The sequence below is a fragment of the Chanos chanos genome, chromosome 2 (assembly GCF_902362185.1).
Source record: "Chanos chanos chromosome 2, fChaCha1.1, whole genome shotgun sequence".
NCBI classification, from domain to species: Eukaryota; Metazoa; Chordata; class Actinopteri; order Gonorynchiformes; family Chanidae; genus Chanos; species Chanos chanos.
This window is the reverse complement of record NC_044496.1, coordinates 48,608,779-48,634,649: the sequence shown is the minus strand read 5'-3', so window position 1 is coordinate 48,634,649 and position 25,871 is coordinate 48,608,779. Positions and strand designations below refer to the sequence as shown.

The window sequence follows — 25,871 nt, the reverse complement described above, 5'->3', positions numbered from 1 at the left end:
ATTGTTTGGCAATCACAGACCTTCATGCCACAGACGCTGCGTGAAAGCAGCAAGTGAAAGATCTGACAGTCTGAACTGTCTGGCTTTTACCGGAATCTTCTCCCTGTGTTTGACTTTTAGATGTGATTCACACGGTGGGGCCCATCGCTCTCGGTTCCGTGGGAGACGCGGAGAGACGAGGCCTCCGAGACTGCTACTACAACAGTTTAAACGTAGCCGTGAAAAACCAGCTGCGTACAGTGGTGAGAATCCAGCGCTCTACATTCGCCACTCTCAAACATATGTACTTCTGTAATAAATACTACACAGGCAGCTTGGGCTTTAAGCAGCTCACACATCAACACATGCTGTTACCACTTTATTCCACTCAGAGACGGTTCGTCGTCACAGGGTACGCACAAACACACACACACACACGCACACACACACGCACACACACACACACACACACACACACACACACACTCCAGCTATACGAAATGTTTAAAAACCTTGTTAAAACAGCCTTAGAACCATTTTGTGGTTTTACTTCCCTCAGGACTGGATTTATGGAAGCTTTTAAGATATGTACTTGGCTTTTTACGCATAGAGTTAAACTGAAATTTGCAGCTAAAAAAAAAAATATTAAATGTTGGTAGTGCAATTGTTTTGAATCTTAAATTATACTTAATGTGGCACTTAGAGTACAGTATGTTTTGATCAAATGTGTGTGAAGGACAGATTTTTTTTTTAAGTCCAGTCTCTGGACCGGTGAAAGAGTTTTTAGGGTAATATTATATGTAGCCTTGATTTGACCGTGTATGACCTTCACTTTGGGCTTCCTTCAATTCATTTATTGTGTAATTACAACCATCCAAAAGATTCAAATTCATCTTTTTCTCTTTGAAATTCCTCTCATCCCATGACCTTTTCTTTCCAGGCTTTCCCTTGTATCTCTACTGGAGTATATGGTAAGTCTCTCTCTCTCTCTCTGCCCCCCCCCCCCGCCTCTCTCTCTCTCTCTCTCTCTCTCTCTCTCTCCCTCTCCCTCTCTCCCTTCTTTCCTTACACAAATCTCTGTGAGAAACGGTTTTAGATCATTATTATTTTTCACCTGTCTTTAAAAATATTTTCATTTGTGGTTTTAATACTTGTTTTTCATGTTTGTCCTCATTTGCACCGTTAGATTGGCCAGTGTATTGTCAGATATAGCAGATGTCCTGTAATCTGTGGAAGCAGGTCACTGGAATGGGCATTAAGGGACCAAAAATCTCCTTGACTGTTGGTTATCCCCTGTAGATCACCCATCTTAGACCCTTACACCAACTTTATAGTTGTCAGACTGGTGATCAGTTGCAGTGGCAGGAAGGATTTTTTTTAGATTAAGGCTGGGATTAGAAGGCTAGATTAAAAGATATTAGGAGTGAAACCATGTCATTGCGGTTATAATCCTTTCTGTCAGACATACGTGTTAGGATTAAAAGGAGACGTGACCTAAGGATGCATTTTGAGCTCCTGAGAGACAGTATTTTTTTTTTTTTAAGATAGAGAAAGTGTAATGTCATTCATAGAATATGTAACAGGATGTTCACGATAGCATGTGTTTATCCCTGTGATTGTGTGACACCTAGCTGAACTGCTTGTTGATTCTTTTTGTATGTTTTTCTACCAACAGTATGTATATGTGTGCTTACTTGGAATTCATTTGTCTTAATGCATGTTTTTTTTTCCCATATATTGTTGTGATTGTGAGTGTGTGTCTGTTTATGTTGTTAATAACATTGTGATGTCTGCATTTGTGTGTGCGTGCGTGTGCATGTGCTTGTATGTGTGTGTGTGTGTGTGTGTGTGTAGGATACCCACCTGAGCAAGCAGTTGAAATTGCGCTGACAACAGTGAGAGAATTTCTGGATGAACACCATGCACAGGTGTGTGTGTGTGTGTTTGTTGTCTCTCTCTTTTTTTCTCTCTCTTTCTTTCTCCCCTTCTTTTCCTCTCTGTTTTTTTTTTCCCTCTCGTGTGTTCTCTGTTGGCATTCTTCTCTTGCTGCTTCTGGCTTCTTTTGTTTGCTGATCAACTCGGGGGGGGTGTTTGAAATGGTGGCCACACATGGGACCTGTGTTCTGAGTCAGCACACACTAAAACACACGCACAAAACCATACAAGTACACACATGCTCACCCAAGATAGACTTAAGTTTTAATTGGTTCCTAACGGGGCTAATGCTCGCTGTAGGCAAGTAGACATACACACATGCGCACACCAGGGCACACACATTATTTCCTTGAATTTTCGGCCCCCGAGATAGTAAGTAAGAGAAGCAAAGAGACTGAGTTGAGCAACACCAGCAAGTCCATGAATTTTTAAGAAATTCTGCACAGGTCTCTCTCTCTCTCTCTCTCTCTCTCTCTCTCTGTTTTCCGTCTTCCGGTCCTTTCTGCAATTCTGTTCATTCTGTCCAGAGTCTTCATATCAGACTGTTGAGCTGTGAGCTGAGTAGCGTTCGCCTTCCCTTACGCCATAGTCACGCAATGTGACAGAGACAAGCTAATTAAAGACTTCTAATTAAACAGCGTTTTTCTCCCTGCCTAAAACCTTCCGCGCTTATAAATCCCTGCATGTATCGTAGCGCGATGGGGTGGGGGGGGGGGTTGACACAGAGAAAGGGGGATTTCAGGTGCAGAAAAAGGAGGGATAGAGTTGATGAGGTGTTAGAGAAACATGATTAAAAAAAAAAAAAATGTACTGCCACCTGTCCCAGTGTCAGTTGTCATGGAGATATTGGTTTTTAGAACAGTGACATTTGGTTTAAATATGCATTTTTACGTTGCTGCCTGCCATAAATCATTTGGGATGGACTCCGGTGTTTGGACAAGGACACAGGGATCGTTGGTTGGAATGGTGGCTCAGTGGCCAGCTCATCGCATTAAACGGATGCTACGACACGACTGAATCCTCTCTTCTCTGACGCTTCTTCGGAGCACAAAGACTCAATGAAGCAATGACATTTTGATTAAGGGAAAAACTACTGGACATAGATTAAACGTCCCTCAATTTAATTCATTGTTGTTAATGTAGAATATAATTTTATCTTTCTTTTTTTTTTTTTTTATTCAGAAAAAAACAGCCTAATTATTGGCTTACTAAATGAAAGCAAACACCACTGCTGCTGTAACCGGAATCAGTTTCAGTAGTAATGAAAAACAAAGAAATATTGAGTTAATGCGTAAATTTGGCCCTGATTCAATTAATCTTCATTCTGCTTTTTCACAGCTGAAATACACTTCTGTTGTGGGACTGTACATTTAGTTTGTATTCTCAGTCTGCATCTATCTTTTCTGCTGTTTTTCTTATTTCAAAGCTACTGGGTGTTTTTTGTTTGTTTATGTGTACTTCTTTATTTTCCATGTGTCAGCTGGACCGGGTCATCTTTTGTGTGTTTCTGAAATCAGATGAGGATCTGTATAAGAAGAGAATTCCTGCTTACTTCCCTCAAGGTCAGTCTCTAACCCTTCAAACAACAGTCTGTCCAAGCTGAGAGTTCTTGTCATTTTTTTAAAAAATGTCTCTCTGAACAAGCCCTGCTTTAGATTTGATTCAGCTGTGGTGTTGGCTATTTTTGGTGGTCTGGATTTGGCTTTGTTGTCAGCATCAATCTATCACATTACAAGAAAATATAGTGTCCAGTAATGGGGTGTGTCATATGTAATTGTTTGTAATTTGAAATCACTTAATGTGTCCTGTTGTTTTTTTGCTTCCCAAACAAACTACAGACAATGTTGATGTAATTCGGTGCTCTACTAAAGGTTCTGAGCTGTACATTATGTAGATTGTTTTAAATGAAAAAAATGGAGATATACTGGCCAATCAAAATTGCTTCCCCCTCAAAATCTCATGTCTATCCCCACCCACCCTTAGCCTGATGACCAGTCAGAGAGCCCATGTTGAGGACAGGTAACTGGCATGGTGTTGAGTGAAACTGTTCGTCTGGCACATGTAGCGTGAATTTGGGTAGTTCATTTTGTTTAGCTTATTAGCAGTGCTAGTTTTTTTTTTTTTTTTTTAGAAAAATTGGTTAGCTAATAGCTTAGCATGAATTTCTAACAAACCAGTACAGGTATCTTACGGCCAGCATTTTGGTTGTTTGGAATGCTTTTTAAAAGTTATCACTATCCTTATAGTAACAGGTCTGTCTCTGTCTTTTAACAAGCAGTATTTTTACTGACTGTACTAATGTAACCATTGGTTGTTTTGACTTTAGCCTTTTCTTTTTTTAAATAGTCTTCAGCTGTTCAGACGCATTCATGGTTTTTTTGTTGTTTTGTTTTTTTTAATCTGATCCGAGATATAACCATGTTGTGGATGTCTGTTAACTGCATTTTTTAAATATCAGAGGCAGTGTGGGGTATTAACCTCTGTTTGTATTTGCAGGCCCATCACTGAAGAGTAAGCTATGAGAGCTGTAGTTGCTGTGGAACAGTTATCACACTTCACACAATCCAAGGGATTCTTACTCATCGTCTTCATCATTCTGCCGCCTCCTGATTTCCGCTTATATATCAGCTAACCGCATCGTATAAAATTATTTCTCAAAAATGATTGACATTGTAGACTTCTGTCCCTCAGTAATTATTCCTGTGTTTGTCTGCACTGGCAAATTGTATGTACAATATTAGTCTGACTCTAAGTGGCTAATCAGTCATCATTCGCATAGTGAGCATCAGCTGTTTGACACAGATGTGAATGTAATGTCAGTAAAATAGCTTAATGTATTTAATATCACTCAAACTGTTGAACTATAGTAATGTGTATTAAATTTGATGGGAATGGAACACACAGAGCCAGCTAAACATTGAAAATGGGATTTGAATCAGCACAAGCATATTAAACACCATTTACACAGCTCTATTGAAATTAATGCCAATGATCTTTACACTTGACCTACAATGAAATAGCCATACTTCTACTCTTTCAGTGTACTTTATGTCTGTCGCTATGATAAAGGATTCTCATTAAAGTGTATTCCCACACTAAACTCATCCGCAGGGCTGCTTTTAACGCAAGTTCCCTTAACTGCAGTTTGAGACATGGGAGGTTGTGATCTAATGCAATCAAATGGACATTATTGATTATTTAAAAATATTAAAATTGACTTAAAATGGCTGTTCTCTCAAGGGCCTATTTAAGTGTATGACACAGAGAGAAAGAGGTCTTATTTATTTGTTCTCTGGTCTTTCTTTTCTAATGTACTCCTCCCTCCTTCCTTATCTGCCTACCTTCATCCCTCTATTCTTTTCTGTAGGGGAGAAGAGGAGCAAGAGGAGAGCTTGATGAACTCATCTGAAGCCATTTTCATTTTTTAATAACAGGCAGACAGCTCAGATACTCTCATCAGATGAGCTTCTCTGAATAATGAGAGAGTAAAAGAGAGAGGGAGGGAGGGAGAGAGAGAGAGAGTGAAAGTGCGCACTGGAGAGTAATTATCCTAAATCCAGACTTCATCGCTGTCCCATCAGCACTTCTCCCTCTCTCTCTCTCCCTCTCTCTCTCTTTCCCCTCTCACTCTTCTCCTCCACCCCTTACTCTATCCCCGGCTCTGAAGTGTTGTTGAATTCTCTCCATTGGAATGGTAAATACAGACCATTTCTAGTGGCTGAAATAGTAACTCTTCAGAACAGAGTACACTAGACTATCTCCAATAAGCCACCAGCTGTACCAGTGAAAAACACGAGAGCTCTTCTCCTTCACTGTCTTTCTCTCTCATCTCTGCCTTTATTTGTGATCCCGTCGCTCTTTGTGACCTCTTCTCTCTCTCTCTCTGTCTCTCTCTCTCTCGCTTTTTCTCTTTCTCCCATTTACTATTTTTATGCTCTTTTTGTATCTATTGCTTTTTCTATTCGCATTTTCACTTATTCTGTAAGTCCCTCCAGCTCCGTTTCTCTTTCCAGCTGTCTCTATGTGGGGATGCTGTCATGGCACTTAATGGTTTTTTTTCTGGGTTTTTATGGATACCCTCCTTCTTTTACAGAAATAAGAAGAGTGAGAGTTGACCAGAGAGAGAGAGAGAGAGAGAGGAAAAAAAAGAAAGGGGAGAGTGAGTAGGGAGAGGTACAGAGCAAGAGAGATCAGGGGTGAAGAGAGAAAACCAGTAAAGTGGGATATAGTGTCAAAAAACGGATGCAGGTAGTGTATGATTTGAAAGTGGTAGAGTGGATGAGTGTAAAGGTGCGTTGAAAGAGGTCTTGTGTGAGTTTGACAGGGATGGGGTGGGGGTCTAGCGCGGGCGTAGACGTAAGGAGGGTGGGGGTTGATGTTTATGGATGTGGGAGGAGGAGGGTAAACTGCTTGTGAAATGAAAATGGCTCTTTAGCGGAACTCAGGACACTGTGCTGCCCCACTGGATCAATGAACTGATTTACTACCTGAAAGCCTGTCAACCCACGGAAACACCATTTTGTGTGTGTGTGTGTGTGTTTGGGGGGGGGGGTGTAAATGGATAGGAGCAACTAAGGAGAAAGAGAAAACGGGGTGTAGATATCACAGAGTAGGACCTTTCTTCTAAACCTGTACCTCCACACACAAAAGTCACCAAAAATAATGACTGTACTAAACTGTAGTCTGACCCAAATAACTGTATACAGAGGTAACACATGTGGCATACTAAACTTAGAGACAAGTAACCCATGTTGGACTATCCTTTGAGTAAACCAGCTCTTTACAGAACAAATATCTATCTAAAACTGCAGTAGCAAAGGATTTTATTCAGAAATATTAAACTATACAGAGGAAATGTTAAACTATTCTGAAATAAAAGAAATTCTTCTGAGAGGGAATATCTACGTTAATGAACTCAAATGAAATATGCACTGTGTTTTATTTAAACGCAGCAACTCTATTCATTGTTGTGGGCTTGTAACACTTATATTGTTCTTCATGTTACCATCAAACCTATAGTAGCAGAGTATAAAAACACAAAGGTATGCCACTTCACTGGTCTGATAATTAGTGTGTAGATAGTAAGAAGGCAAATCTAGTTAGTTTACATTTGTTTCTTCAGAATCAGGCACACCGACATAAAGGATTAAATTAATACTTGAAGTAACAGCCCTTAAAGACAGACATACATTAAATGCTTCCACTTCTTTTCACTAAAATGAATATTATACTGCAACTAGCATAATTATAAATCCAGAAAGGAACCGCCATTTATCTTGACTGTAGTTGTATTTCTGAACTTCTTTGACAAGGTTGAAAATCCTGTTATTCAGGCATTATCTCAATTAGAGTGAAGCAAAAGAGCCACAGAAAAGAGGCTGAAAATTAAATGTGACATTTAAGCTTCAAGGGCCAGAGCTGTCTTTGAAGGTGGGGCTGTCAAACTGCAATTTTAATGTTGCCCCCGTTTGTATGTATCACAAAATTCTGTTGAATTGACAATTAACATGCCCTTTGTTGATCTGAATTGAAATAACTTATAACAAAAGTCTACTGACAGAATCATCCGGAATAGCTGGAGAAAAAAGAACCGCATGCACCGCTCTGTAAATACAGGAGGTCACAGCAGGAAGAAAGCCGGGGCGTTAAATCACGGCATATGTCCCTGCATGTGTTCCTCCTCTCTTCTCTTCTCTTCTCTTCTCTTCTCTTCTCTTCTCTTCTCTTCTTTTCTCTTCTCCTCTCCTCTCTTCTCTTCTCTTCTCCTCTCCTCAACCCACCGAAAATTATTTTAATGCTTTGCACACAACATCATTTAATTGTTTTGAGCTTTACAAAAAATGTAATATTACCCATTTTTTTCTCGAGTAATTTTCTTTCCAGTACTGTTCAAGCGTGTCTACGTGTCTTTTGTCTGCGTACGTATCTTTGTGCCGTCTGTGGTGTTTTCCAGCATCTCTCCCTGTTCATTAATGTGTTAATGGGTGTTTATGTATTAATCTGTTAGTGAATGTCACTTACTGCATGTTTTGTCTCTTAAAGCTAGTGTGTATATGCATCTGAATTTGATTTGGAGGGGACACACTGAGTGTGTGTGTGTGTTAGCACCTGCAAGATCAGACTGTTTTGAGAGTGTTTTCCCCTCTTCCCCTGATTTTATTTTATTTTTATTTTGAGTGTTTAATGTATTAAAAGGGCCGAGGTAATGAATTATATTCTTTAATGCAGGGACCGATCGATACCTCCACAAAATAAATCAGCTTTTTACTGAGAGCGTCAAAGGCTTTAATACACTAGGGCAAACACGGGGAGGGAGAGTCGGTGACGAAAGGAAAGAGAGAAAGCGAGAGGGGAGAGAAGGTTTGATGAGAGTGGTCTAGATAGATGTTATTATTACTATCCATATTTCAGAAGATGCCCCCCCTCATACCTTACAGTATTTTCTGATGAATGTCTGTATGAGGTCATGGGGTCAACAGCCATCATCTGGGATCAGTGCCTGTGTCATTTTCCCCGCTCAAATTCCCTTTTGTCTTGTGTCTTACAAGGACTCACTCAAGCAGTTATCATAGTGTAGAGCCACATGGAAATAATTACTGGAAGCTAACTTCAGCTCAAATCAAGGTCACTCCCCTAACTCCTCTAATCATTCTCCTGAATTTTACCACCATATTTCTCAGTCAGACAGCCTAAAAGAAACTGACAACCTTAATAAATACTGACCCAGTACGCCTGAGATAACCAGGAGTCCATCTCCTTATTGGTTCGAGTTCGCTTTAATATTGAGGGTGTGGTTTTGCCTCAGCATTTTCTACACACGTAAGGAAAAAACTTGGTACTGTTTAAATTTGTATGTCACTTTTTAAGCTGTAGTAGCCAACAAACTGAGTGACAGTTATTCTCTTCCTCACTGTCAAGCTCAGTATATCATCGTTTCATAAACAAAATGGTCTGCACTGACTGACGCATTTTGATTAACATCGCTATGACAACTGCATAATGCATGAATTGTATTAGCGTTCCATTTGTCATTTTTGAGTTATGATTCACTCATGGGAATGTCAAAAGAAATCTCTGAGATCTAACCCGGTGTTTTAAGACTTCTCCCCCTCCTCCTCCACTACCTCCTTTCTACACTCTCTTCCAAATGGCACAGTCTCTAATGTGTCACTTGTTTTAGTACTAGACAGCCAAAATTAATCAGTCCTTCTTAATATCTTTTAGGCATGACTGGGTATGATAGACACCTTCGTATGCATTATCAGGAATGGAGTGACACGTTTGTCAAAGGGCGTAATACTGCCTCCTAGTGGTGAGAGATCTGAACCGCAATGTTTCAACTGTAGCCAATCCTGATGCTCTTCAACAATGAAAATAAGTCAAGGAAGAGTTATTAAACATTGTTTATTTTAAGTATTTTTCACCATTAACTATTTATATTTACATTATATTATGAGGGATTCTCTACCAATAATTCTGCTTCTTAGAAACTCATGCACACTGTTATACAAATGTAAACAAAGTAGTTTTATTTAGGTTCAAAAAAGATATATTTCAGCTCTCCAAAAAACGGTCTTAACAAATAATTAATGGTTCTACAAATGGTCTCGGAACAAAATAACCTGAGATACATGAGAGGAGGATGTTGTGGATGAAATTTTTACCAGCATGAATATATTGCCCCTTATTAAACGGCATAGGAAATGAGGCACAACCTATTTGTGATTTAATCCTGTGTTTTTTCAGAAGCCGAATGGGAATCTAAACAGGAGGGAAAAAAAACAGCTTTGGTTATAATGTGCGTAATTGCCTGTATTCTTGTAATATTGTTTATGAAGTGTCTGGGTAGATTTTTAATAAATGCAGTTTCATATTCAACACACTTTTACTGACCCTCAGCTCCTGATGAAACTCGACTGAGATCAGAGTGATGATCTGTTGCAAGATTCTCCTCACTTTCAGCTACAACAGACACACACACACACACACACACACTCAAGGTAAATGAATGTCTTCAGCGGAAACTGACAATGTTTCAGTCGTACTTCATAAAATCATTATTTTATTTATAACGACGATGAAAAAGGAACCTTGCATACTAAGAAAATATTCCATGACTTCTCCAACTCGCACCTACACTCCTTTCATCGCCTCACAATGGCCCTCTCTTTTCATCTCGTCTCCCCCTCACTCTCTTTATCTGCTCCTCGTCTCCCTTACCATTTTAAATGGATATTCCAGCAGAAATGAAGGTGTGTTTTTTTTTTTTTGCTGAATTTATCAGCTTCTCCAAAACGAGTGACATGGTGCTAAAAACAGATGGTTTCAAAAAGGCTGCGAACGGGCATCGAAAAAAACATCAAAATATTCTACAAATATTCTATCTATCCACAAACAAATTTCAGCCAACAGTTTAGTCATCAAAGCTGACATGAGTGCAAAAAAACAAAATAAACATTTCGACAACTGAGGATGAGGTTGAGAAAGCTGTTTGCCAAAATTTGCTGTCTCTACACCGTCTATAGAGCATCCTCTCTCTAATATCTGTACACTGTAACCTTTATGTACTCTGGTGACTGCCCTTGTTGCTCCACTGTTACAATGGAGGAAGAGATATCTGCCTTCTTCTACAAACACAGTAAAATATGGTTGGCAAAATCAGATAGAGCATCTCATTAGAAGGGCAAATATTTTGAGGACAAACAGTTTCTGTGTCTGCATTAACCACAAGATATGCACAAGGTTGGAATACCAAGTAAGGAAACTATTAAAGGTTTTGGTAATATCATGTCCTTGGACACCATGTAGCACAGAATGGTCAGGCATGTCCTCAGTAATGTGTTGTCAGAACTAGTAGATAGTTTTTGAAAATCCGGTGAACAAACTTTGTGAATTCCAGGGATAAAACTTCTCAGAGTGGACTGTATATGACCAATTGTGTCGGTAGTTTAGACATGCTAGCATGTCTGTATGTTGAACAACACTACTAACAGATCTTTGTGGCAAATGCTTCAGCTAGGCATTCCCTCAACCGCACCTACTACATATGAACAACCAATTTGAATGTAGTCAACTACCTCACAAGTGTAGACTACAAGTGATGTGAGAAGCTCATATCTATGAACCTTTGAATCGCCCTCCATCAGTTAAGTTTAGTCTGATTCTTCTGGAGTCTCTTCATAGGTTCTATGTAGGTAGACAGTTTTCTTTAGATCTCCCAGTTGCTTGTCTTTTGTCATGTGCACATCCATTAACTGATTGTTTTCTTTTCAAATCTATTTCAAATTAGTTTTGTCAGTTGTCTTATTGAATATTTCCCAGCTGATTTATATTTTGTTTATTTACTTCTTTTCTGTATGGCTCTTTCATTTGTTGATTTACTAAATAAATGTTGGGGTTCCTTTTCCAGTTTCAAACTGTCAATTGAATTACCGGTTACTCATGTATTTTGAAATGGCAGTCCTTGTTCTACGTGTTCAACAGAAATGGGGATGACTAAAAAAAAAAATACCTATTTTGTAACTACTAACTGATGTTTAATTTCCTTTCACCTCATTCCTTCTATCATAAATCCTCCATGATTCTCTCCTCCTCATTCCTCTCTATCTGCTTATTGCTCACTGATTCGCCCCTCTCCTCCTTACCTGTGCCTTCCTCACTCAGGCTGTCTTGACTGGGTGTGGGACTGCTCTCTGCCTCCCACAGGGCGTTGTGCGCGGACCGTAGGCGGACTCTGGGTTGGGTACGGTTGTCTCCAGGGCTGAAGGACTGGGACGCGAGGCCTCCCCTGCCCCGCCCGAGCCCCCAGCCGTGCCGCGAGCTTCCTAGTTTCCGTCGCGTGGAGCGCGATGCTGATTTTGGTGGCTCGTCTGACTCAGGCTGGGAGGAAACTCTCCTCAGTGGGGTGGGTGAGACGGGGGCGCTTTTCGGGTCTGGAGAAATGAGAGGAAACACTGTGAGTTTAGATACATGTAATTCTGATGGCTGTTATGAAATGGATAGCACAGGTCTTCAATGCTGATGAGCTGAAAGCCATTCATAAAAGTGCTTTATTCAGTGATGTAGTTACACCTATGAGGTACTCAGCTGTGTACCTTATATCAGGTAACACTCCACAATGGCAAATAACAAGTATATCTGAGGTTACTAAAACCTTCATTAGGCCAATATTTTAGGACTAACAGTTGTTTTGCGAAGGTATGAATTACAAATCATTTGTTTGCCAAGAATAATACTGAATAAAAATGAGTGATTACTCCTGTCTCTAATATGTGGCCAGTTTTATTAAAACAGAGGCTGTTATACTAGGCTATATTGTAAACATAATTACATTTAAAAGGACAGCCTGACCTCGACATTGTTCATCAACACCTATTATGTCTGACCATATATATGTTATAGCAAGGCCTCTAAAGCCTAATTTCATACCATATCCTCTTTTTTTAATGACAAGCCTTTAATGATTTCCACGAAACTACACGGTATGTGATTGCCAGACACTTAAGTATATTGGCCAGTTGAATAAATTGAGCACTTTTTCCTTGTTCTTAAATGACAGTTGCTATAACGACAGAAAGATTACACAGAAAAAGGACGAACACAATAGCCTTGTCACACCTTTTTATACATTTGCTGGCGTATAAATTAGAGCAGTGACTTGTGACTAGTTTGCTCCAGAGCAAGGAAAGATGACTGATCTTTATAGTAAGATGGTATAGACATATCTGATAATGAGAAAATATATATTTGATGAGACATTACTGAGCTCATATGCGTCTTTGTAAAGATAATCAAGCGGTGGTACTGCATATCTGTATGAAACGTATTGAAGTTTATGTGAGTGCACTGAAGTTGACGTTAGTAGCGCGGCCTTGTGAGATTCTGCAGAACTACAGTGTCTCACCTTGCTGTGGAGCGGGAGAGGAGGGGGAATCATCACTGGCGTCCGCGAGATTCTCTATGCTTCCAGCAGCTATGAAATGAACCTTACCCTCCCTGACTCCACGAGGCTTAATCAATTTCTTCATCCGGTCTGCTATCCAGTTGGTCTTCCTACAGAGGAAAATGAGAAAATGAGAGACAAAAATAGGGAATGGAGAGAGGGAGAGATACACAGCAACACAGTGAGGAGAATGAAAAAGAGGCAGTTGGTTAAATGAAGATGGATGACAGAGAGAAAGAGAGACAGAGACCAGAGATAGGATGAAAGGGAAGATTGTCAAAAAAAAAAAAAGACAAACTGAAGCTGAAGGACGATTTAAAGCAGGGCCAGAGTTTTTGAGGTTACGTAAATGACTCTGACATTATGCAGTAAGACACAGAAGCAGAGGGCTAAAGTAAACAAAACGTACTTAGCCTTGTTTGGCGTGGGCATTCCGGGCTCCAGAACCCGATACTGATCCATCAACTTCTCCAGAAGCTTTTGTTTCTCCCTGCGCAGTTCGTTCAGCTTGTCCCTAAGAAAGAGAAAGGAGGGTAGGGAGAGATGAGTGGGATGGGCTCTGTGGAACCGGGTTCATTTGTATCAGTAGCTGTGTAACTTTGTGTCAGGTTATAAGTTAAAAGGTAAGTGTTGGATGTGGTACTTTTCTGTGTGTGTGTGTGTGTGTGTGTGTGTGTGTTTTTTTCTTTGTTTATTTTATAGACAGGTTTGCTCTCTGCTGTAAATGCTGCCAGTCATGGTGTGTGTAAACAAAGAGACACTCTCCATGCTGTAAATGGTGCCCAGTGGGTGTGTTACAGGTGTTCTCTAGGTATGTGTGTGTGTGTGTGTGTGTGTTTGTTTGTTTGTGAAGAACATACATGTATTCTCTCTGCTGCAAATGGTGCTGGTCTCGGCTCTCTAAACTGCGTTCTAACAGAGCTCGGTTCTCCCGGGCCAGATTCTGGTTCTGCTCCACAAGGTGCCTGTTCTCCTCCTCCAAATTCCCTTTTAACTGGGTCAGAAGCTGCAATACACATAGATACGTTTAGCATATTACACATACATGTTTATACATCACATTTATCCATATTACAAGTCACTGTGCAAACTGTCATTAATAAGTAAGATATTTCATCTGTTTGTTTTGCATCCTTTGCTATGTGAAATTTGCACTGAAATTTAATTTAATTTAAAAAAAAATTTAATTTATGTATTGTTTCTGATATTAATACTAAAATCAGTTACATGCTGTCTTTATATTAAAATCATTGCGTTAATTTGAAGTGTGATGAAACAGTTTAATTGGATCAGACCTGGTACTGGCTGGTGAGACGCACGTTGTTGAGGTCCAGGTGTTGGTTCTGTTCCTTCAGGGTGCTCAGTTGCCCCTCCAGCCGGGTCCGTTCCAGCTGAGCTGCACTGAGCTCACCTCTCAGAACTGAACCTTGGGCCAGTAGCTCTGACTGCACCTGAACCCATTCCTTCTGCAAGGCCTGGAACCTAACGCCATTCAGATAACCGATTCCTTACTTTAATCCCACACTACAGGTACATGTCAGGCATGGTAACTAACACTACATACATAATATCTCTGATTATTTTAAATTCATCCTAAGTTAGAAATTACAATATTTGTGACAATAAATGTCTACCTATTAGATGCGACCTGTATCGTATATTGATACTGTACATTGTGTTGACTACTCATTGGGAAAACAAGCATGGACAAGTACAACAATGTAAAATTTGGAAATGGCAAATAAAATGGATTTCAGTCATACCATGGATCACAAAGGGTAAACTGATAAAACTGATGTACCAAACGTACTCATTTTACCATATGAAAAAAAATGTGCTAACATGCAAATTGACTGAATACAACTCATCTTTTGAAGGTCAGACTGACCTCCCTCATAATAGCTAAATATGATTTGTGAAGGTAATCGGTGACCATATTAGGGACTAACTCGGTCAAGCTTCAAAACATCGTGTGACATTACTCACTCAACTGAGTAATCAAGTCAGTTCCCCCTGCTTTTCTGAGTCATGTGGTTTCTTTGTCGGTATGTTCACCATCACCATAAATTTCATATGAAGAGAAGTAAGGTACTCGTTCTGCATTTTTTAAGGTCATGGCTAAAATGACCTATTTGTGTTACACTGGACCCTAAAGTGTTATATTATGGTAATACAGTCAACTACAATCAGGTTATGAGATATTTTCACTTACCTCTCATTGTCCTTCCTCAATCTCTCCAGTTCCTTCTCTCTCTCTGCCTGCTCTGCTTCATATCTCTCTATCTTCTCTCTCTCTTCTTGCATTGTTTTTTCTCCCTCCTCCAGCTGGGTTCTGCGCTCCAGCAGTTCTTGGTACCTGAATAACAACAACCCAAAAAGAAGATTATTGAATATAGGTACACAAAAAATACACCACAATTCAGCCTCAGTGAGGAGCACACAAACTGTTTTCCTTACAAAGCAGAGGAAGTGGTAATGGTAGCATGCTCTGAATTGGTCAGACGCTATTATTGCTAGTCTTCACACGTCTATGGTGTTGTTTCAGTTAAATCATCGTTTACGTTAAATTTCCCCTGTGAACAACCTTTTTAAGCCGCTCTAAACTTCATAATGGATTTTTGTTCCATTTAGTACATAGTGTTGTATTGACATGTGATTTAAGTGTAGGTAATTTCAGACACAGGCCTGTGCAGGTGACCTTACCTGCCCTCCAGTTCTTTGTGCTGGGCTTCCATACTGCGAGAATTACTCTTAAGCTGACTGTGTTTGGCCAGCAGTTCCTCCAATTCTGTCTCCTGCCTTTGCTGCAGAGCTGTCAATCTGTCATGGTCCCGCCTTAAACTCTCCATGCGGGCAGCTGACTCCTCCCTCTCTTTAGTCCACACTTTGGCCTCTGCCTCCAAAGCTGCACACCTGGCTTCACTCTCGCTGCAACGTGCCCACACAGAGGCATGCTGGGAGCTCAGGGATGCATGCTCTAACTAGGGAAGTAATGGACAACGGACAAAGTTACAGTAGCCTGTATACCAGCAGTCTTGCTAAGGTCTTCAATGGTTTTACTCAGACTATTTCATTCATTTGTAGTGAAAATCACATCTCTAAGCTTTTACACACAGAATAAGCCTTTCCCTTTGAATCGGAGCAGCTGTACATACTCTACCAACATCAGCCACAGAGTCCAAGAACATTACCATGTCACTGGCACAAACACATACAGACCTGCAGTTTGGTGTTCAGGGCCTGTAGTTTGGTGCAGTTCTCCTGTAGTGAGATGGACTGGCGTTGCAGTGTGTCTAGTTGTTCTCTCAGAAGGTCACAGGCTGACTGAGACTGAGAAAGCTGGGACAGGGCAACCTCCTTCTCCCTCTGTAGCGCTGCAATCTGAGAGATCGAGTTTTGAGTCGGGAACAAGGAATAGGCAGTTTATTGGTTTACTGAAGCAATAAATAGACAATCAGCTAAAAACTCTGTGGAGCAGTGAAAAAAGACCAAATGAATGTTCAGCCTCTACTCTGTGCTGTAACTCAAGTAAATGGGCCGAACTACTGAGACAAAAGGACACACTTAATGCCAAACATCAGTGCTTATACAACTGCCAAATGGACACACACAAATGACTAACAAAGGATGATCCAAAAGAGAAACATTATATGTCCATCTGTGTGTACTAATATGAAACTATATCCAGATTTCTTTCAGACAGACACACACACACACACCTCTTTTTCCATGTTGAACACTCTCTCATTGTGAGGTTCCTTCTCTGCTATGCTCGTCTCTGGATGTGTCTGTTTGTTGTTGCCTGTTTCTGCTGGGCTTTGTGATGTACAGACAGATTCTGGCAGTGCTGGACTTTGGCCGTCTGTGATCTGATGTTGGCAGCTGATATGAGCTTCAGAGCTCTCCTTAGAAGTTCCTCTCTGTAGTGGAGATTTTTTCTCAGGATGTGAGTCCTCCATCACCCCTGTGTCTGTGCTGGTGGAAACTGATTTCACCTCAGGCCTCTCTTTGGCCTGCTCTGCCGGCTGTGGTGAAAGAGGGGTGGCCATTTTGAGTTTAGCCTCTAATGCCTCCAGTTCCTGACTCAACTGGGCAATCTGATTGGATAGCTCCTGGGAACGGATCCTCTCATTGGCTAGATCCTTGAGAAGGAGAACAAGAATGTTATGAAATATAGACATAAACTGTCTCTCTATTTGTCTGTCCTTTGTGTACATATTTTTTAAAACTCTCTTCACACTCCAAACAGACCTGGGTTAGAGAGTTAATCTGGGCCTTGCTCTCTATGTTAAGTGTGTTGAGCTGTTGGTTCTCTTTCACTTGCTCCTCAAGCTGAGAACAGGTCTCTTTTAACTGGGACAACTCCTGACACACACGTCTAGAGAGGGCAAGGAAAAGAAAAATGATAAAGTACAGTAAACTGTTTTTTTAAAACTACTCCTCATCCACTAACAGTATCATATATTCATTGTGGCCTTGACAGACATCAACTGACGCAACTTGTGAAAGTCTTTAAGATGAATTAAGCTGATCAGTTGATTCAGTAGTACTGCAGTGCAGCAGCACAAGTCTATGAAATAAGCGTCGCTGAGAATGATGAGAGAATAATGTTGAAATTGTTACTGTCGATCATACCTATGTTCCGCCTCCAGGGTGTAGGCTCTTTTGTTGCCATGCTCCAGAGCCGAGTTGGTGCTTTCTAACTGCTGTCTGAGTCTAGCCATCTCCTTCTCTCTTTGCCTCTGTTCACGCCGTTGGCTGTCTAAATCAATCTGACATGCCTCCTTCTCCTGCTCCAATCGTGTCACTTCCAATAATGCCTGGTCCCGCCCCTTGCTGAGAGTCTCAGCCTCTGTGGCAGCCTCCTTCAACTCTACTTCCAACTCCTCTTCCCGTCTCCGGGCCGACTCCAAGCTCCTTCCTAATCGCTCAAGCTCCGCCTTCAGTGTTTGGTTTGTAAACTCCAACTGATCACCCTATAAGGACCATGATAAAACAATTCATTAAAATGACTCGATTCAAAATATTATACCTAGTCCCTAGCCATTTCCTTCCAGGCCAATCGATGGCTAATCGACAAAAGTCAGCTGTGCCATGAAAAGATCCTCAAAATATTAAAAAGTTCTGAAGCTATGTTAAAACGAGATAAAAAAAAAACAACAAACCTCATCCACAGAACCAAACAGCACTGTAATTAAAAGCTATGCTGTTTAATTAGACTCCAAAAAGGATTTAGAATGTTGCTTGCTTGACTTCCTCTTGATTAGGTCAGGCAATTATGATTCTGCTGCCTGTAGTAGCAGCTGTAGTCTGCAGCTAAGAAAGTAATGTGCTGTGAGATTTCATAAGTTTTGCAAACTGCACAGCATGTATAAATAGGTTGGGGAATGCTGTCCTGGGCACAATATTTAACCCTCAAGTATTTTCAAGCATGCACGCCAAATGCTTTTCTGTATACGCAGTATTATCCTGGCTAATTTCCGGCTCAGCTGATGAGGAGAAACTATATAAAATATGTAAATCTGAAATCAAGTTTCCCTGACACTACAGCTTTAAACTGTTTTCCAAATGGGTTAGAGTAGAAATGGACTCGTATTTATAATTGTGTATGACCGGTTTCTTCGGTCTCACCAGACTTACCTTCCGTACTGCGGCTCTGAGTGAGTCCACAGTAGCTTTGAGTGTCTCTCTCTCTCTCTCCAGGGCTGTCCTCTCACCCTCCAGCTGTCTCATCACCACTGCTTCCATCTTATGGAGCTCCACCTGGCTGCGAAGACGCGTCAACTCCTCCTCCTGCTGCATAGACTCACACTGCAGGATCTGAGACACACACACACACACACACACACACACACAGACATGATGAATGAGAGAGCACTTCAGACTATTTGTTTATGACAACAAAATGTCAACATGTTTTTCTGCGGATAATTTACATCACTCAAATCTTTGTATATTTGAGTGAGTCACACAACTGACCTTCTAATGGGATAACTAGCTTATTATATTTCTCCTCAATTGGCTTACACTGACAACATAGAGCCTCTATTTGCCTGATTGACCGATAACATTGACTAAGAGAGTAAAGTCTCCTATTTTATGAGCAAGTAGCAATGATAGATGACATTCTATGTCTGTTTGTTGCCTAGCAGCACTCACTGACAGTGTATTGCCTTTTACTTTTTGATTTATTTAGTAGCAATGATTGACAAGACTCTACCTCAATCTGTTTCCTGGCCTCTACAAGGCTCTCTGCTGTCTTCCGCAGCCTCTGGGTCTCAGTTTCCAGAAGAACCAGCCTCTGCTCAGCCTCCAGTGCTTTCTTACTTTGCTCCCCTAACTTTGTGCGCAGTTCCTGGGTCAGAGTAGCTTGTCTATCAGCCTCCTCCAGGGCCTGATGGAGCTGGGCAGTGAGAGGCAGGTTTAGATCTTCCTCCATCTGTTTCACTCCTCCATCTTCATTTTTCTCCTCCTTAATTGGTCTCTCGGCCACTGTGGTTTTTTCATCCTTCACTGACCTCTCATGTGTGCTCTCTCCCTCTCTCTTGGTTTCTTTCTCTCCTTCTGCTTCTCCTCTCTCTTTGGTTTTGATCTTTATCTCTCCTTCATTGCCTGTTTCGTCCTTTTTCTCTTTACAGACAACCTCCTCTCCTTCCGCGTCCTCCCTCGGGTGTCTGATAATGTCTTTCTCCTTCTCCTTTTCGCTGAGTCTCTCCTCTTTTATAATGTCCTTTCCCTCACCCTCTCCTCTTTGTATCACTTGTCTTTCATTGCCTTTCTCCTCTATTGTTGATCTCTTCTCCTCTATATTCTTCAGTTGATGCGTTTTCTTCAGTTCTTCAAGAGACTTCTTAAGTTTAGAATTTTCATTCCTCATGTTCTGAAGCTAACAGTTGAAAGACAGTGCAAAAAAATCAGACAGGAACTTCAAAAATAGCTGTCCCTCACTAGAAAATGGAATATAAACTTGACTGGACACAGTATATTATATTATGTATGGACATCAATGTGTTGTGAAAGCATCCTCTGACCTCCGTCAGTGTGCTCTGATATTCCTCTTCCAGACACGCTAGTCTATCTGCCTGTTTCTGAAGCTCCTCTTTTTCCTGAAGAACATTGGCCCATGAGACACAACCATAATGATTCAAACAGTTACTCAATTGCAATACCTTTGTGATGATAATATCAATGTAAGTACCAAGGGGGGACATTCAATACTCATTTGATTTTGACAAAGAGTGATCAGTGCGAGACTAGCTCTGAAAGAGAGTAGTGAGTTTTTCTTGTACAAAAATTTTAGCGGATCACAGAAAATTCAGGTTTGGCATATCAAATGTAAAATGTAAGCGTTTAACTACAGTGGTGTTACTTGTTTATAGTCATGTGTATGATAAACGAAGGCTACATGAACAGCATGGGGAACAGTGTTTTTTTTCGGTGAGCCCTGACCCATGTTCCCTAACCTCCTGCTCAGCTTGAAGACGCTCCAGCCGTCTCCTTAACTCTGCGTTCTCGTTCTCAGCTCCAAGCAGCCTTAGTGTCGATGCCTCATCTACCTCTACACTAAGGGGTTTCAGGTCTGAGAGACAGAGAGACAGAGACAGAGGCTGTGTTAATGTCGTGTTATTAATAATAATATTGCCACGACAACAGGGAGACAGTCAAGATGTTCCTACCTGTCTCTGCACTGAGCTCCTCATCAGACTCCACCTGTGCTTGGAGTAATTCCTGGGCCATACTATGAGTGATGGTCTCAGGCATGTTTGTCTCAGACTTTAACTTCACCTGCAGGCTCATGTTATACTCCAGAAGCTCATCGACCCTCTGTCTCTCTGTGTCACGTTCCTGAGTGTACGTACACACACACGCACACACAGAACAGACAAATTAGAAATGTGTACACTGTAAATGTGCATACCCAGCGATATCATTTAGACACCACATACCACATACCGACTTAGCTGGAGACTCATTTTGTAATAAGAAAAAAGTTTGTTTGTCCATTCTCTAAGCCATACATATACACACACACACACACACATATATATAAAAATACAAACCCCCTCTAGGTCCATAATTTTCTGCCTGAGTAGAAGATTGTCCCTCTCGAGCTCCCGTAGTGCGGAGCACCTTGCCCGGGCATCAGCCAGCTGCTCCTCCAGTAGGGTCCTGTTCTCCTGCAGCGTGGCACAGTACTGCTGCTGTTCCTATAGGGGTCCAAAGAGACTACTACAGAATATGCCACAAAATTCTACCACAGCTATACAATAGTGTTTGTTTTGATGTGCGGTTACAGAGCTGAGCCATAATCAGCTGATAAGGTCAGACCATGCAAAAAAAAACTTATGTTAAACAATTTGTTTCCATGACAACGACACCACAGTAGATATAAATCTGATGATAAAGAATCGTACATTTTCATTTCTATTTGAAGATTAGATTTCTTCTGTTTGGTTCTTTTCTAATAACTATCTGCTTTGCCGTTTCTCATGTGTCTGTTACCATGGTAACTACCTTCAACTGTGTACGATAGAGTTCCAGATTACGCAGACGGTGCGTGCAGTTCTTTAGTTCTGTCTGCAGCTGCTCTGCTTTAGCTGCGCGCTCTCGCAAACAGTCCAGTTCATCCCGTATGGCTCGGCTCGCACGAGCCTCACCCTGCAGCGTTCGGTTCTGAAATAAATAAACGAATCAGGAGACGTAAACGTTAACGATACTGTCTCAGACACATGCTAATGCCGATTTACACTGTTCCCACTGCGAAGAATCCGAACTGAATTCATTACACATGTGCATGTTTCACATGCAGAGAAGTGCAAAATAGATGTATATGAATTCTTGATTTACAAGCACTTTGGAAAGATATACTGTAACATACACACACACACACACACACACCTCCCGCTGTAGTTTCTTAAGCTCTTCCTCCATAGTTTGGATCTCCTGTTTGTAGTCCAATAACTGATCCCCTTTATCCTCCCTGTTAAAATATTTTACCATAAAGTGTGAGATAAAGAGGAGTTACACTCTATCAGGATTTACACTGACATGTGCCATGACTCACAGTTCCTGTTTGAGGCGACGTATTTTGGCCTTGCTGTCTGCCAACTGCACGGCCAGTCCCTCTGGAGCTCCATCACCAAACCCACCGGAGTGAGTCGTATGGGACTGAGACAGCTCACATTCCTGTGACAGCTCCGCAATCCTCTGAGAGAGGTGGAGAGAGAGACAGAGAGAGAGACAGAGAGAGAGAGAGAGAGACAGAGAGAGAGACAGAGAGAGACAAAAGGAATGAATGAATGAGACATAGATACAGACAACAGGGACAAAGGCTTGAGACAAAAGTCTCTCTTAAGCTCCTGTAATCCCGCCTCTCCGTACCATAATCCAAACCTTGATCGTCAGAAGATGAAAGAAAGAGAGTTCTTCTGAACTGGCTCCTAGAGGATGTTACTGGTTATATCGGTTAAAAACTCGAAAACCAAGCAGAGTAAAAAATAACTAGGAAAAAAAAAGTGTGAGTGATAGAACAGTTATGCGTTAGGGCGCGTGCGACGGCAGAACTGAGTGTACGTTTGTGTTGCTTGAGTGGAGCTGACAATGTTTTCAAAGGATCGGCACTCTCTTATTGTCCTAGGTGAATAGAGCTGTTTGTCTGATCCAATTTTGTGAGTGAGTACAGCATTTTTACTCACCTCCAGGTGTGTGTCTCTCTGGGCGAGTAAGCTCTGTATTTGACGGGCCATGGAGCAGAAAAGAGACTGTAGTTCCTCCCCCTCCAGCCCACACAACTCCCCATACTGCAGGGGTAAAACTGCACTCGGATCCTGCGTCACCTGGATAAGTACAGCACGGGTCAAGTAAGAAATTTTTTATTTAAAGAATTTCTTGAGTTGTTCCATGTGGTGAAAAGGATCTCTTCTATCTGTCATTGGTACATATCTTCTTTATCATCTCAAACTTCTGACATAATTTTTTTTTTCCCTGAAATACAACAACTCAGTCTCATGGACCCATAATAAACCGAACAGAGGTTCCGTGTATCTGAACATGCAAAAACCGTGGGCTGAGTTTCTCAGTGTGACACTGAACTGTGTATTATATCTTAACTGTGTTGGAGGACAAGCATAAGAGAAGCAGTGTACGATGTTGTACTAACCTTTTGAATGCAAGTGGCAATACCAGCCTGCATCTCAATGTCAAGAGACTGAATCTGCTGTATGAATGTCTCTTTCCTCTCACACTGGCAACAATAAACATAGATAGATAGATAGATAGATAGATAGAGAGCGAGAGAGAGAGAGAGAGAGAGAAGAAGGGGGTGTGACAGAGAACATATTTAGTCAGCCACTGCATCCTATTCATTCATTCATTCATTCCAGAGGTAGCATGTACGTGTGTGTTTTTGTGTCTGTGAGGTGTGTGTATATGTCAGAGCATGAGCTAAGTCACCTGCACTGCACAGCCCAGCAGCAGCAGAAGGAGTCTTCTCAGTTCCTCCACAGCTGCCTCTGTTAATGACACACATACTGTTGCTAAACACAGAACAGCATACAAAACCGAGTAGAAAACATATTACCGAAATCTGTTAGCAGTGTTCAGTTCACGTGGCAAACTATGAATACCTAGGTTACATTATTTTGAATACAGCTGTTTTCACTTCAAATGAGTGAAATAAACTCAGATAGTGGAGATTTAACATGCCAGCTCTAACCCTTAAGCTTGGGTAAACCCTGCTTGTAAAATTAATCAAACATTGAAAGACTCATTTTTATACTGATATTGAAAGTCTATTTTGCATTTAATGATTCTGTAAATGAAGAAGTGTTCAGAGAAATTCCCGGACTTAGTGGTTCACCTGTGAGAGGGTCTCGCCCCAAAATGGCTACATTTGGCAGAGGCATCAGAATCAACTGTTGTAAATTCTCCTGAGAGAGTAAGAGGTGGTGAGAGATAATGACAGACAGAAAATGAAGGAGAGAACATTCCATTAGAGTCATGCAGGCTGACTGGCATCAGAGGCAAACAATAAGTTTGGAGTACAAATACTAGACAAGTCAGCAAGAAGAAATACAGCAAACTGAGCAGTGTGTGTATCTTGTAGCTTTGCAGTGGTTTGTCTTTGAATATATATAACACTGTTCTAGAAATTCTTCTAACATAGAGTCTAAAATATCTCTATAAAAACTCCTCCAGCTTCACACTCCTAGCTAAGAGCGTGGAAGGGCAAAACAAGAAGTGAAACCACAGAGCTAAAAAAAAAAAAAAAAAAAAAAAAAAAAAAAAAGATGACCACGTAACAACAATGGTTGACAACATGCAATGTGACAAATAACCACACAGAAAAAATTTACAACTAAATGGACCAGTTTATTTAGTGAAAAACAACAACAGCAAAAAATACTGAATGTCAAATAGCTTTTTTTTTACAGATTAAAGAGTTTTCTGTGTAATTACTTACATACATTAAAACTTTAAAACTCTCTTCCACATCTTAAGTTAGAGTGCAGTACGAGAACAACTTACTATCATTTATGCTTACAGCTAATTTCGATCTATAAATGAACTAATATTAGTCCTTATAATAAGTTGGCTCTAGTAAAGAATATTCTCCTATGAGCACTACAGTACTTCTGTTACCCACTTGATAATAGGACCTTAGGTGCCGGTTAAGGGTGGAAAAGTTCTGCACTCTTCTCATGTCATCATCACTCACGTCACGGTATAGGTGTTCAACCTTTGGGTTTGGATCGCTACAATACAAACACAGATTTTATTATCAAACTCAGTAGGCGATTTGTAGGGGGATGAGGGGGGATGCCATCCTCCCTTGTTAGCAAAATGACCAAGATGCATCCCCCTTGTTAACCTGCCATCCCCCCAAATACTCTATAGTGTCAGTGACCATTGGCCCATGCCCACTGTTAAAAAATAACAGATCACCTATTGATCACATTAATATGTTACTAAAAACAGTCTTTGTTCTCATATTTAACATTTATGTGTTATATTAATTGTGCATGTAGTACACTTAAACATATGGTGTTATGGGACATATGTTTTTGTATTTGTGCCTTACATGATCCTCATAACCTCATTGAGGAAGACACCGTTGGTGAGCTCCAAGTACTGTTTCAATGTGCTCTGGGAGTTGGAATTTACTTCCATGTACTGCTGAGACAAAGACTGCACACCCTCTCCATCAACAATACTCCTAAAGAGGCGTACCTGACAGGGAGAGATATGAAGACATACGTAAAGATGTGCTGTGACGGTGCAACAAATGCTGTCCAACGGGAGTTTCATCCTTGTTAATAGCCTCGACCCCAAGTGTGACAGTTGACCGTTATCCCCAAGCAACTTGACAGTAAATTAGCAATGCATTTTCTTACACCTTCAGATTGTGTTCATGCTAAAATGATTACAACCGAGCTGAATAAATTATCGTGTCATTTTTTTGTCGAGTACCATTGTCACTTGACAAAAAAACAAAAAGAAAAACCCTTCTTGTTCTTACAACCAAAGGGAAGCGAAGAAAGCAGAAGTTACGAAGTTATGTAGACTACTTTTCCTAACTGCAGACAGACATTTTAAAGCGAAAAGTTAGCCTAATTGTGTCACAAAATATGTTGGATGGTTTAAATCAGTTTAGAACAATACTAATTTGGCTAATTTTACTGGTGTATCAAAAGTAGTGTCGATTAACTCTTTTATTTTTTAAATGAAATGTATTTAATAATGAGTAAATTAAACAAAAAATACATACCCATGTAACAAGTGGACTTCCCATAAATTCCTCTAACATTTCCGCAAAGTTAGCGTCCATTTTTTGGGCTACCTGACTATCCTATCTTAAGTATTCACCTTAGTTTAAAACCAGCAAAATAATCAATATATCTGTCCCCTGTCATAAGTATTTTATAACTTTTACTTTAATACGGGAACCACATTGAATAAAACTTATAAACTTGTTTAACATTCTAAAACGTGCCTTTGCCCTTACTTTCTTCCTCTG

At 40.7% G+C, this 25,871-nt stretch overlaps 2 protein-coding genes across 2 annotated transcripts in view; one reads left to right on the top strand and one right to left on the bottom strand.

Annotated features, from left to right (window-relative positions):
• Positions 1 to 5,010, top strand: part of macrod1 (mono-ADP ribosylhydrolase 1) — a 42,700-nt gene extending 37,690 nt beyond the window's left edge. Inside the window, exons 6-10 of the mRNA XM_030766074.1 lie at positions 121 to 242; positions 920 to 950; positions 1,834 to 1,907; positions 3,395 to 3,476; positions 4,411 to 5,010. Of these exons, the coding sequence (XP_030621934.1) occupies positions 121 to 242; positions 920 to 950; positions 1,834 to 1,907; positions 3,395 to 3,476; positions 4,411 to 4,436 (335 nt within the window). The 3' untranslated portion in view covers positions 4,437 to 5,010. The remainder of the gene's footprint in view (positions 1 to 120; positions 243 to 919; positions 951 to 1,833; positions 1,908 to 3,394; positions 3,477 to 4,410) is intronic.
• A 4,789-nt stretch (positions 5,011 to 9,799) lies between these two features.
• Positions 9,800 to 25,682, bottom strand: ccdc88b (coiled-coil domain containing 88B). Its single transcript, XM_030765478.1, has 28 exons — positions 25,623 to 25,682; positions 24,936 to 25,084; positions 24,501 to 24,609; positions 23,715 to 23,784; positions 23,309 to 23,367; positions 23,016 to 23,099; positions 22,552 to 22,692; positions 21,921 to 22,063; positions 21,755 to 21,836; positions 21,371 to 21,529; positions 20,917 to 21,063; positions 20,533 to 20,701; positions 20,320 to 20,435; positions 19,888 to 19,962; positions 19,077 to 19,742; positions 18,497 to 18,676; positions 17,492 to 17,832; positions 17,108 to 17,234; positions 16,576 to 16,998; positions 16,076 to 16,237; positions 15,560 to 15,837; positions 15,069 to 15,212; positions 14,152 to 14,338; positions 13,717 to 13,862; positions 13,266 to 13,370; positions 12,818 to 12,966; positions 11,559 to 11,846; positions 9,800 to 9,876 (listed from the first exon to the last, which is right to left on the bottom strand). The coding sequence occupies exons 1-28, from the start codon at positions 25,680 to 25,682 to the stop codon at positions 9,800 to 9,802; spliced, it is 4,836 nt and encodes a 1,611-aa protein (XP_030621338.1).
• Between the last annotated feature and the right edge of the window lie 189 nt (positions 25,683 to 25,871).

Coding starts and splice junctions, on each gene's coding strand:
- ccdc88b (XM_030765478.1), bottom strand. CDS start 25,682: ATGGACGCTAACTTTGCGGAAATGTTAGAGGAATTTATGGGAAGTCCA. Junction 21,064..21,370: donor TCTATCGTACACAGTTGAAG/GTAGTTACCATG, acceptor GGACCCCTATAG/GAACAGCAGCAGTACTGTGC. Junction 13,371..13,716: donor TTGCAGCAGAGAGAATACAT/GTATGTTCTTCA, acceptor TCTCTTTCTTAG/GGACAAGCTGAACGAACTGC.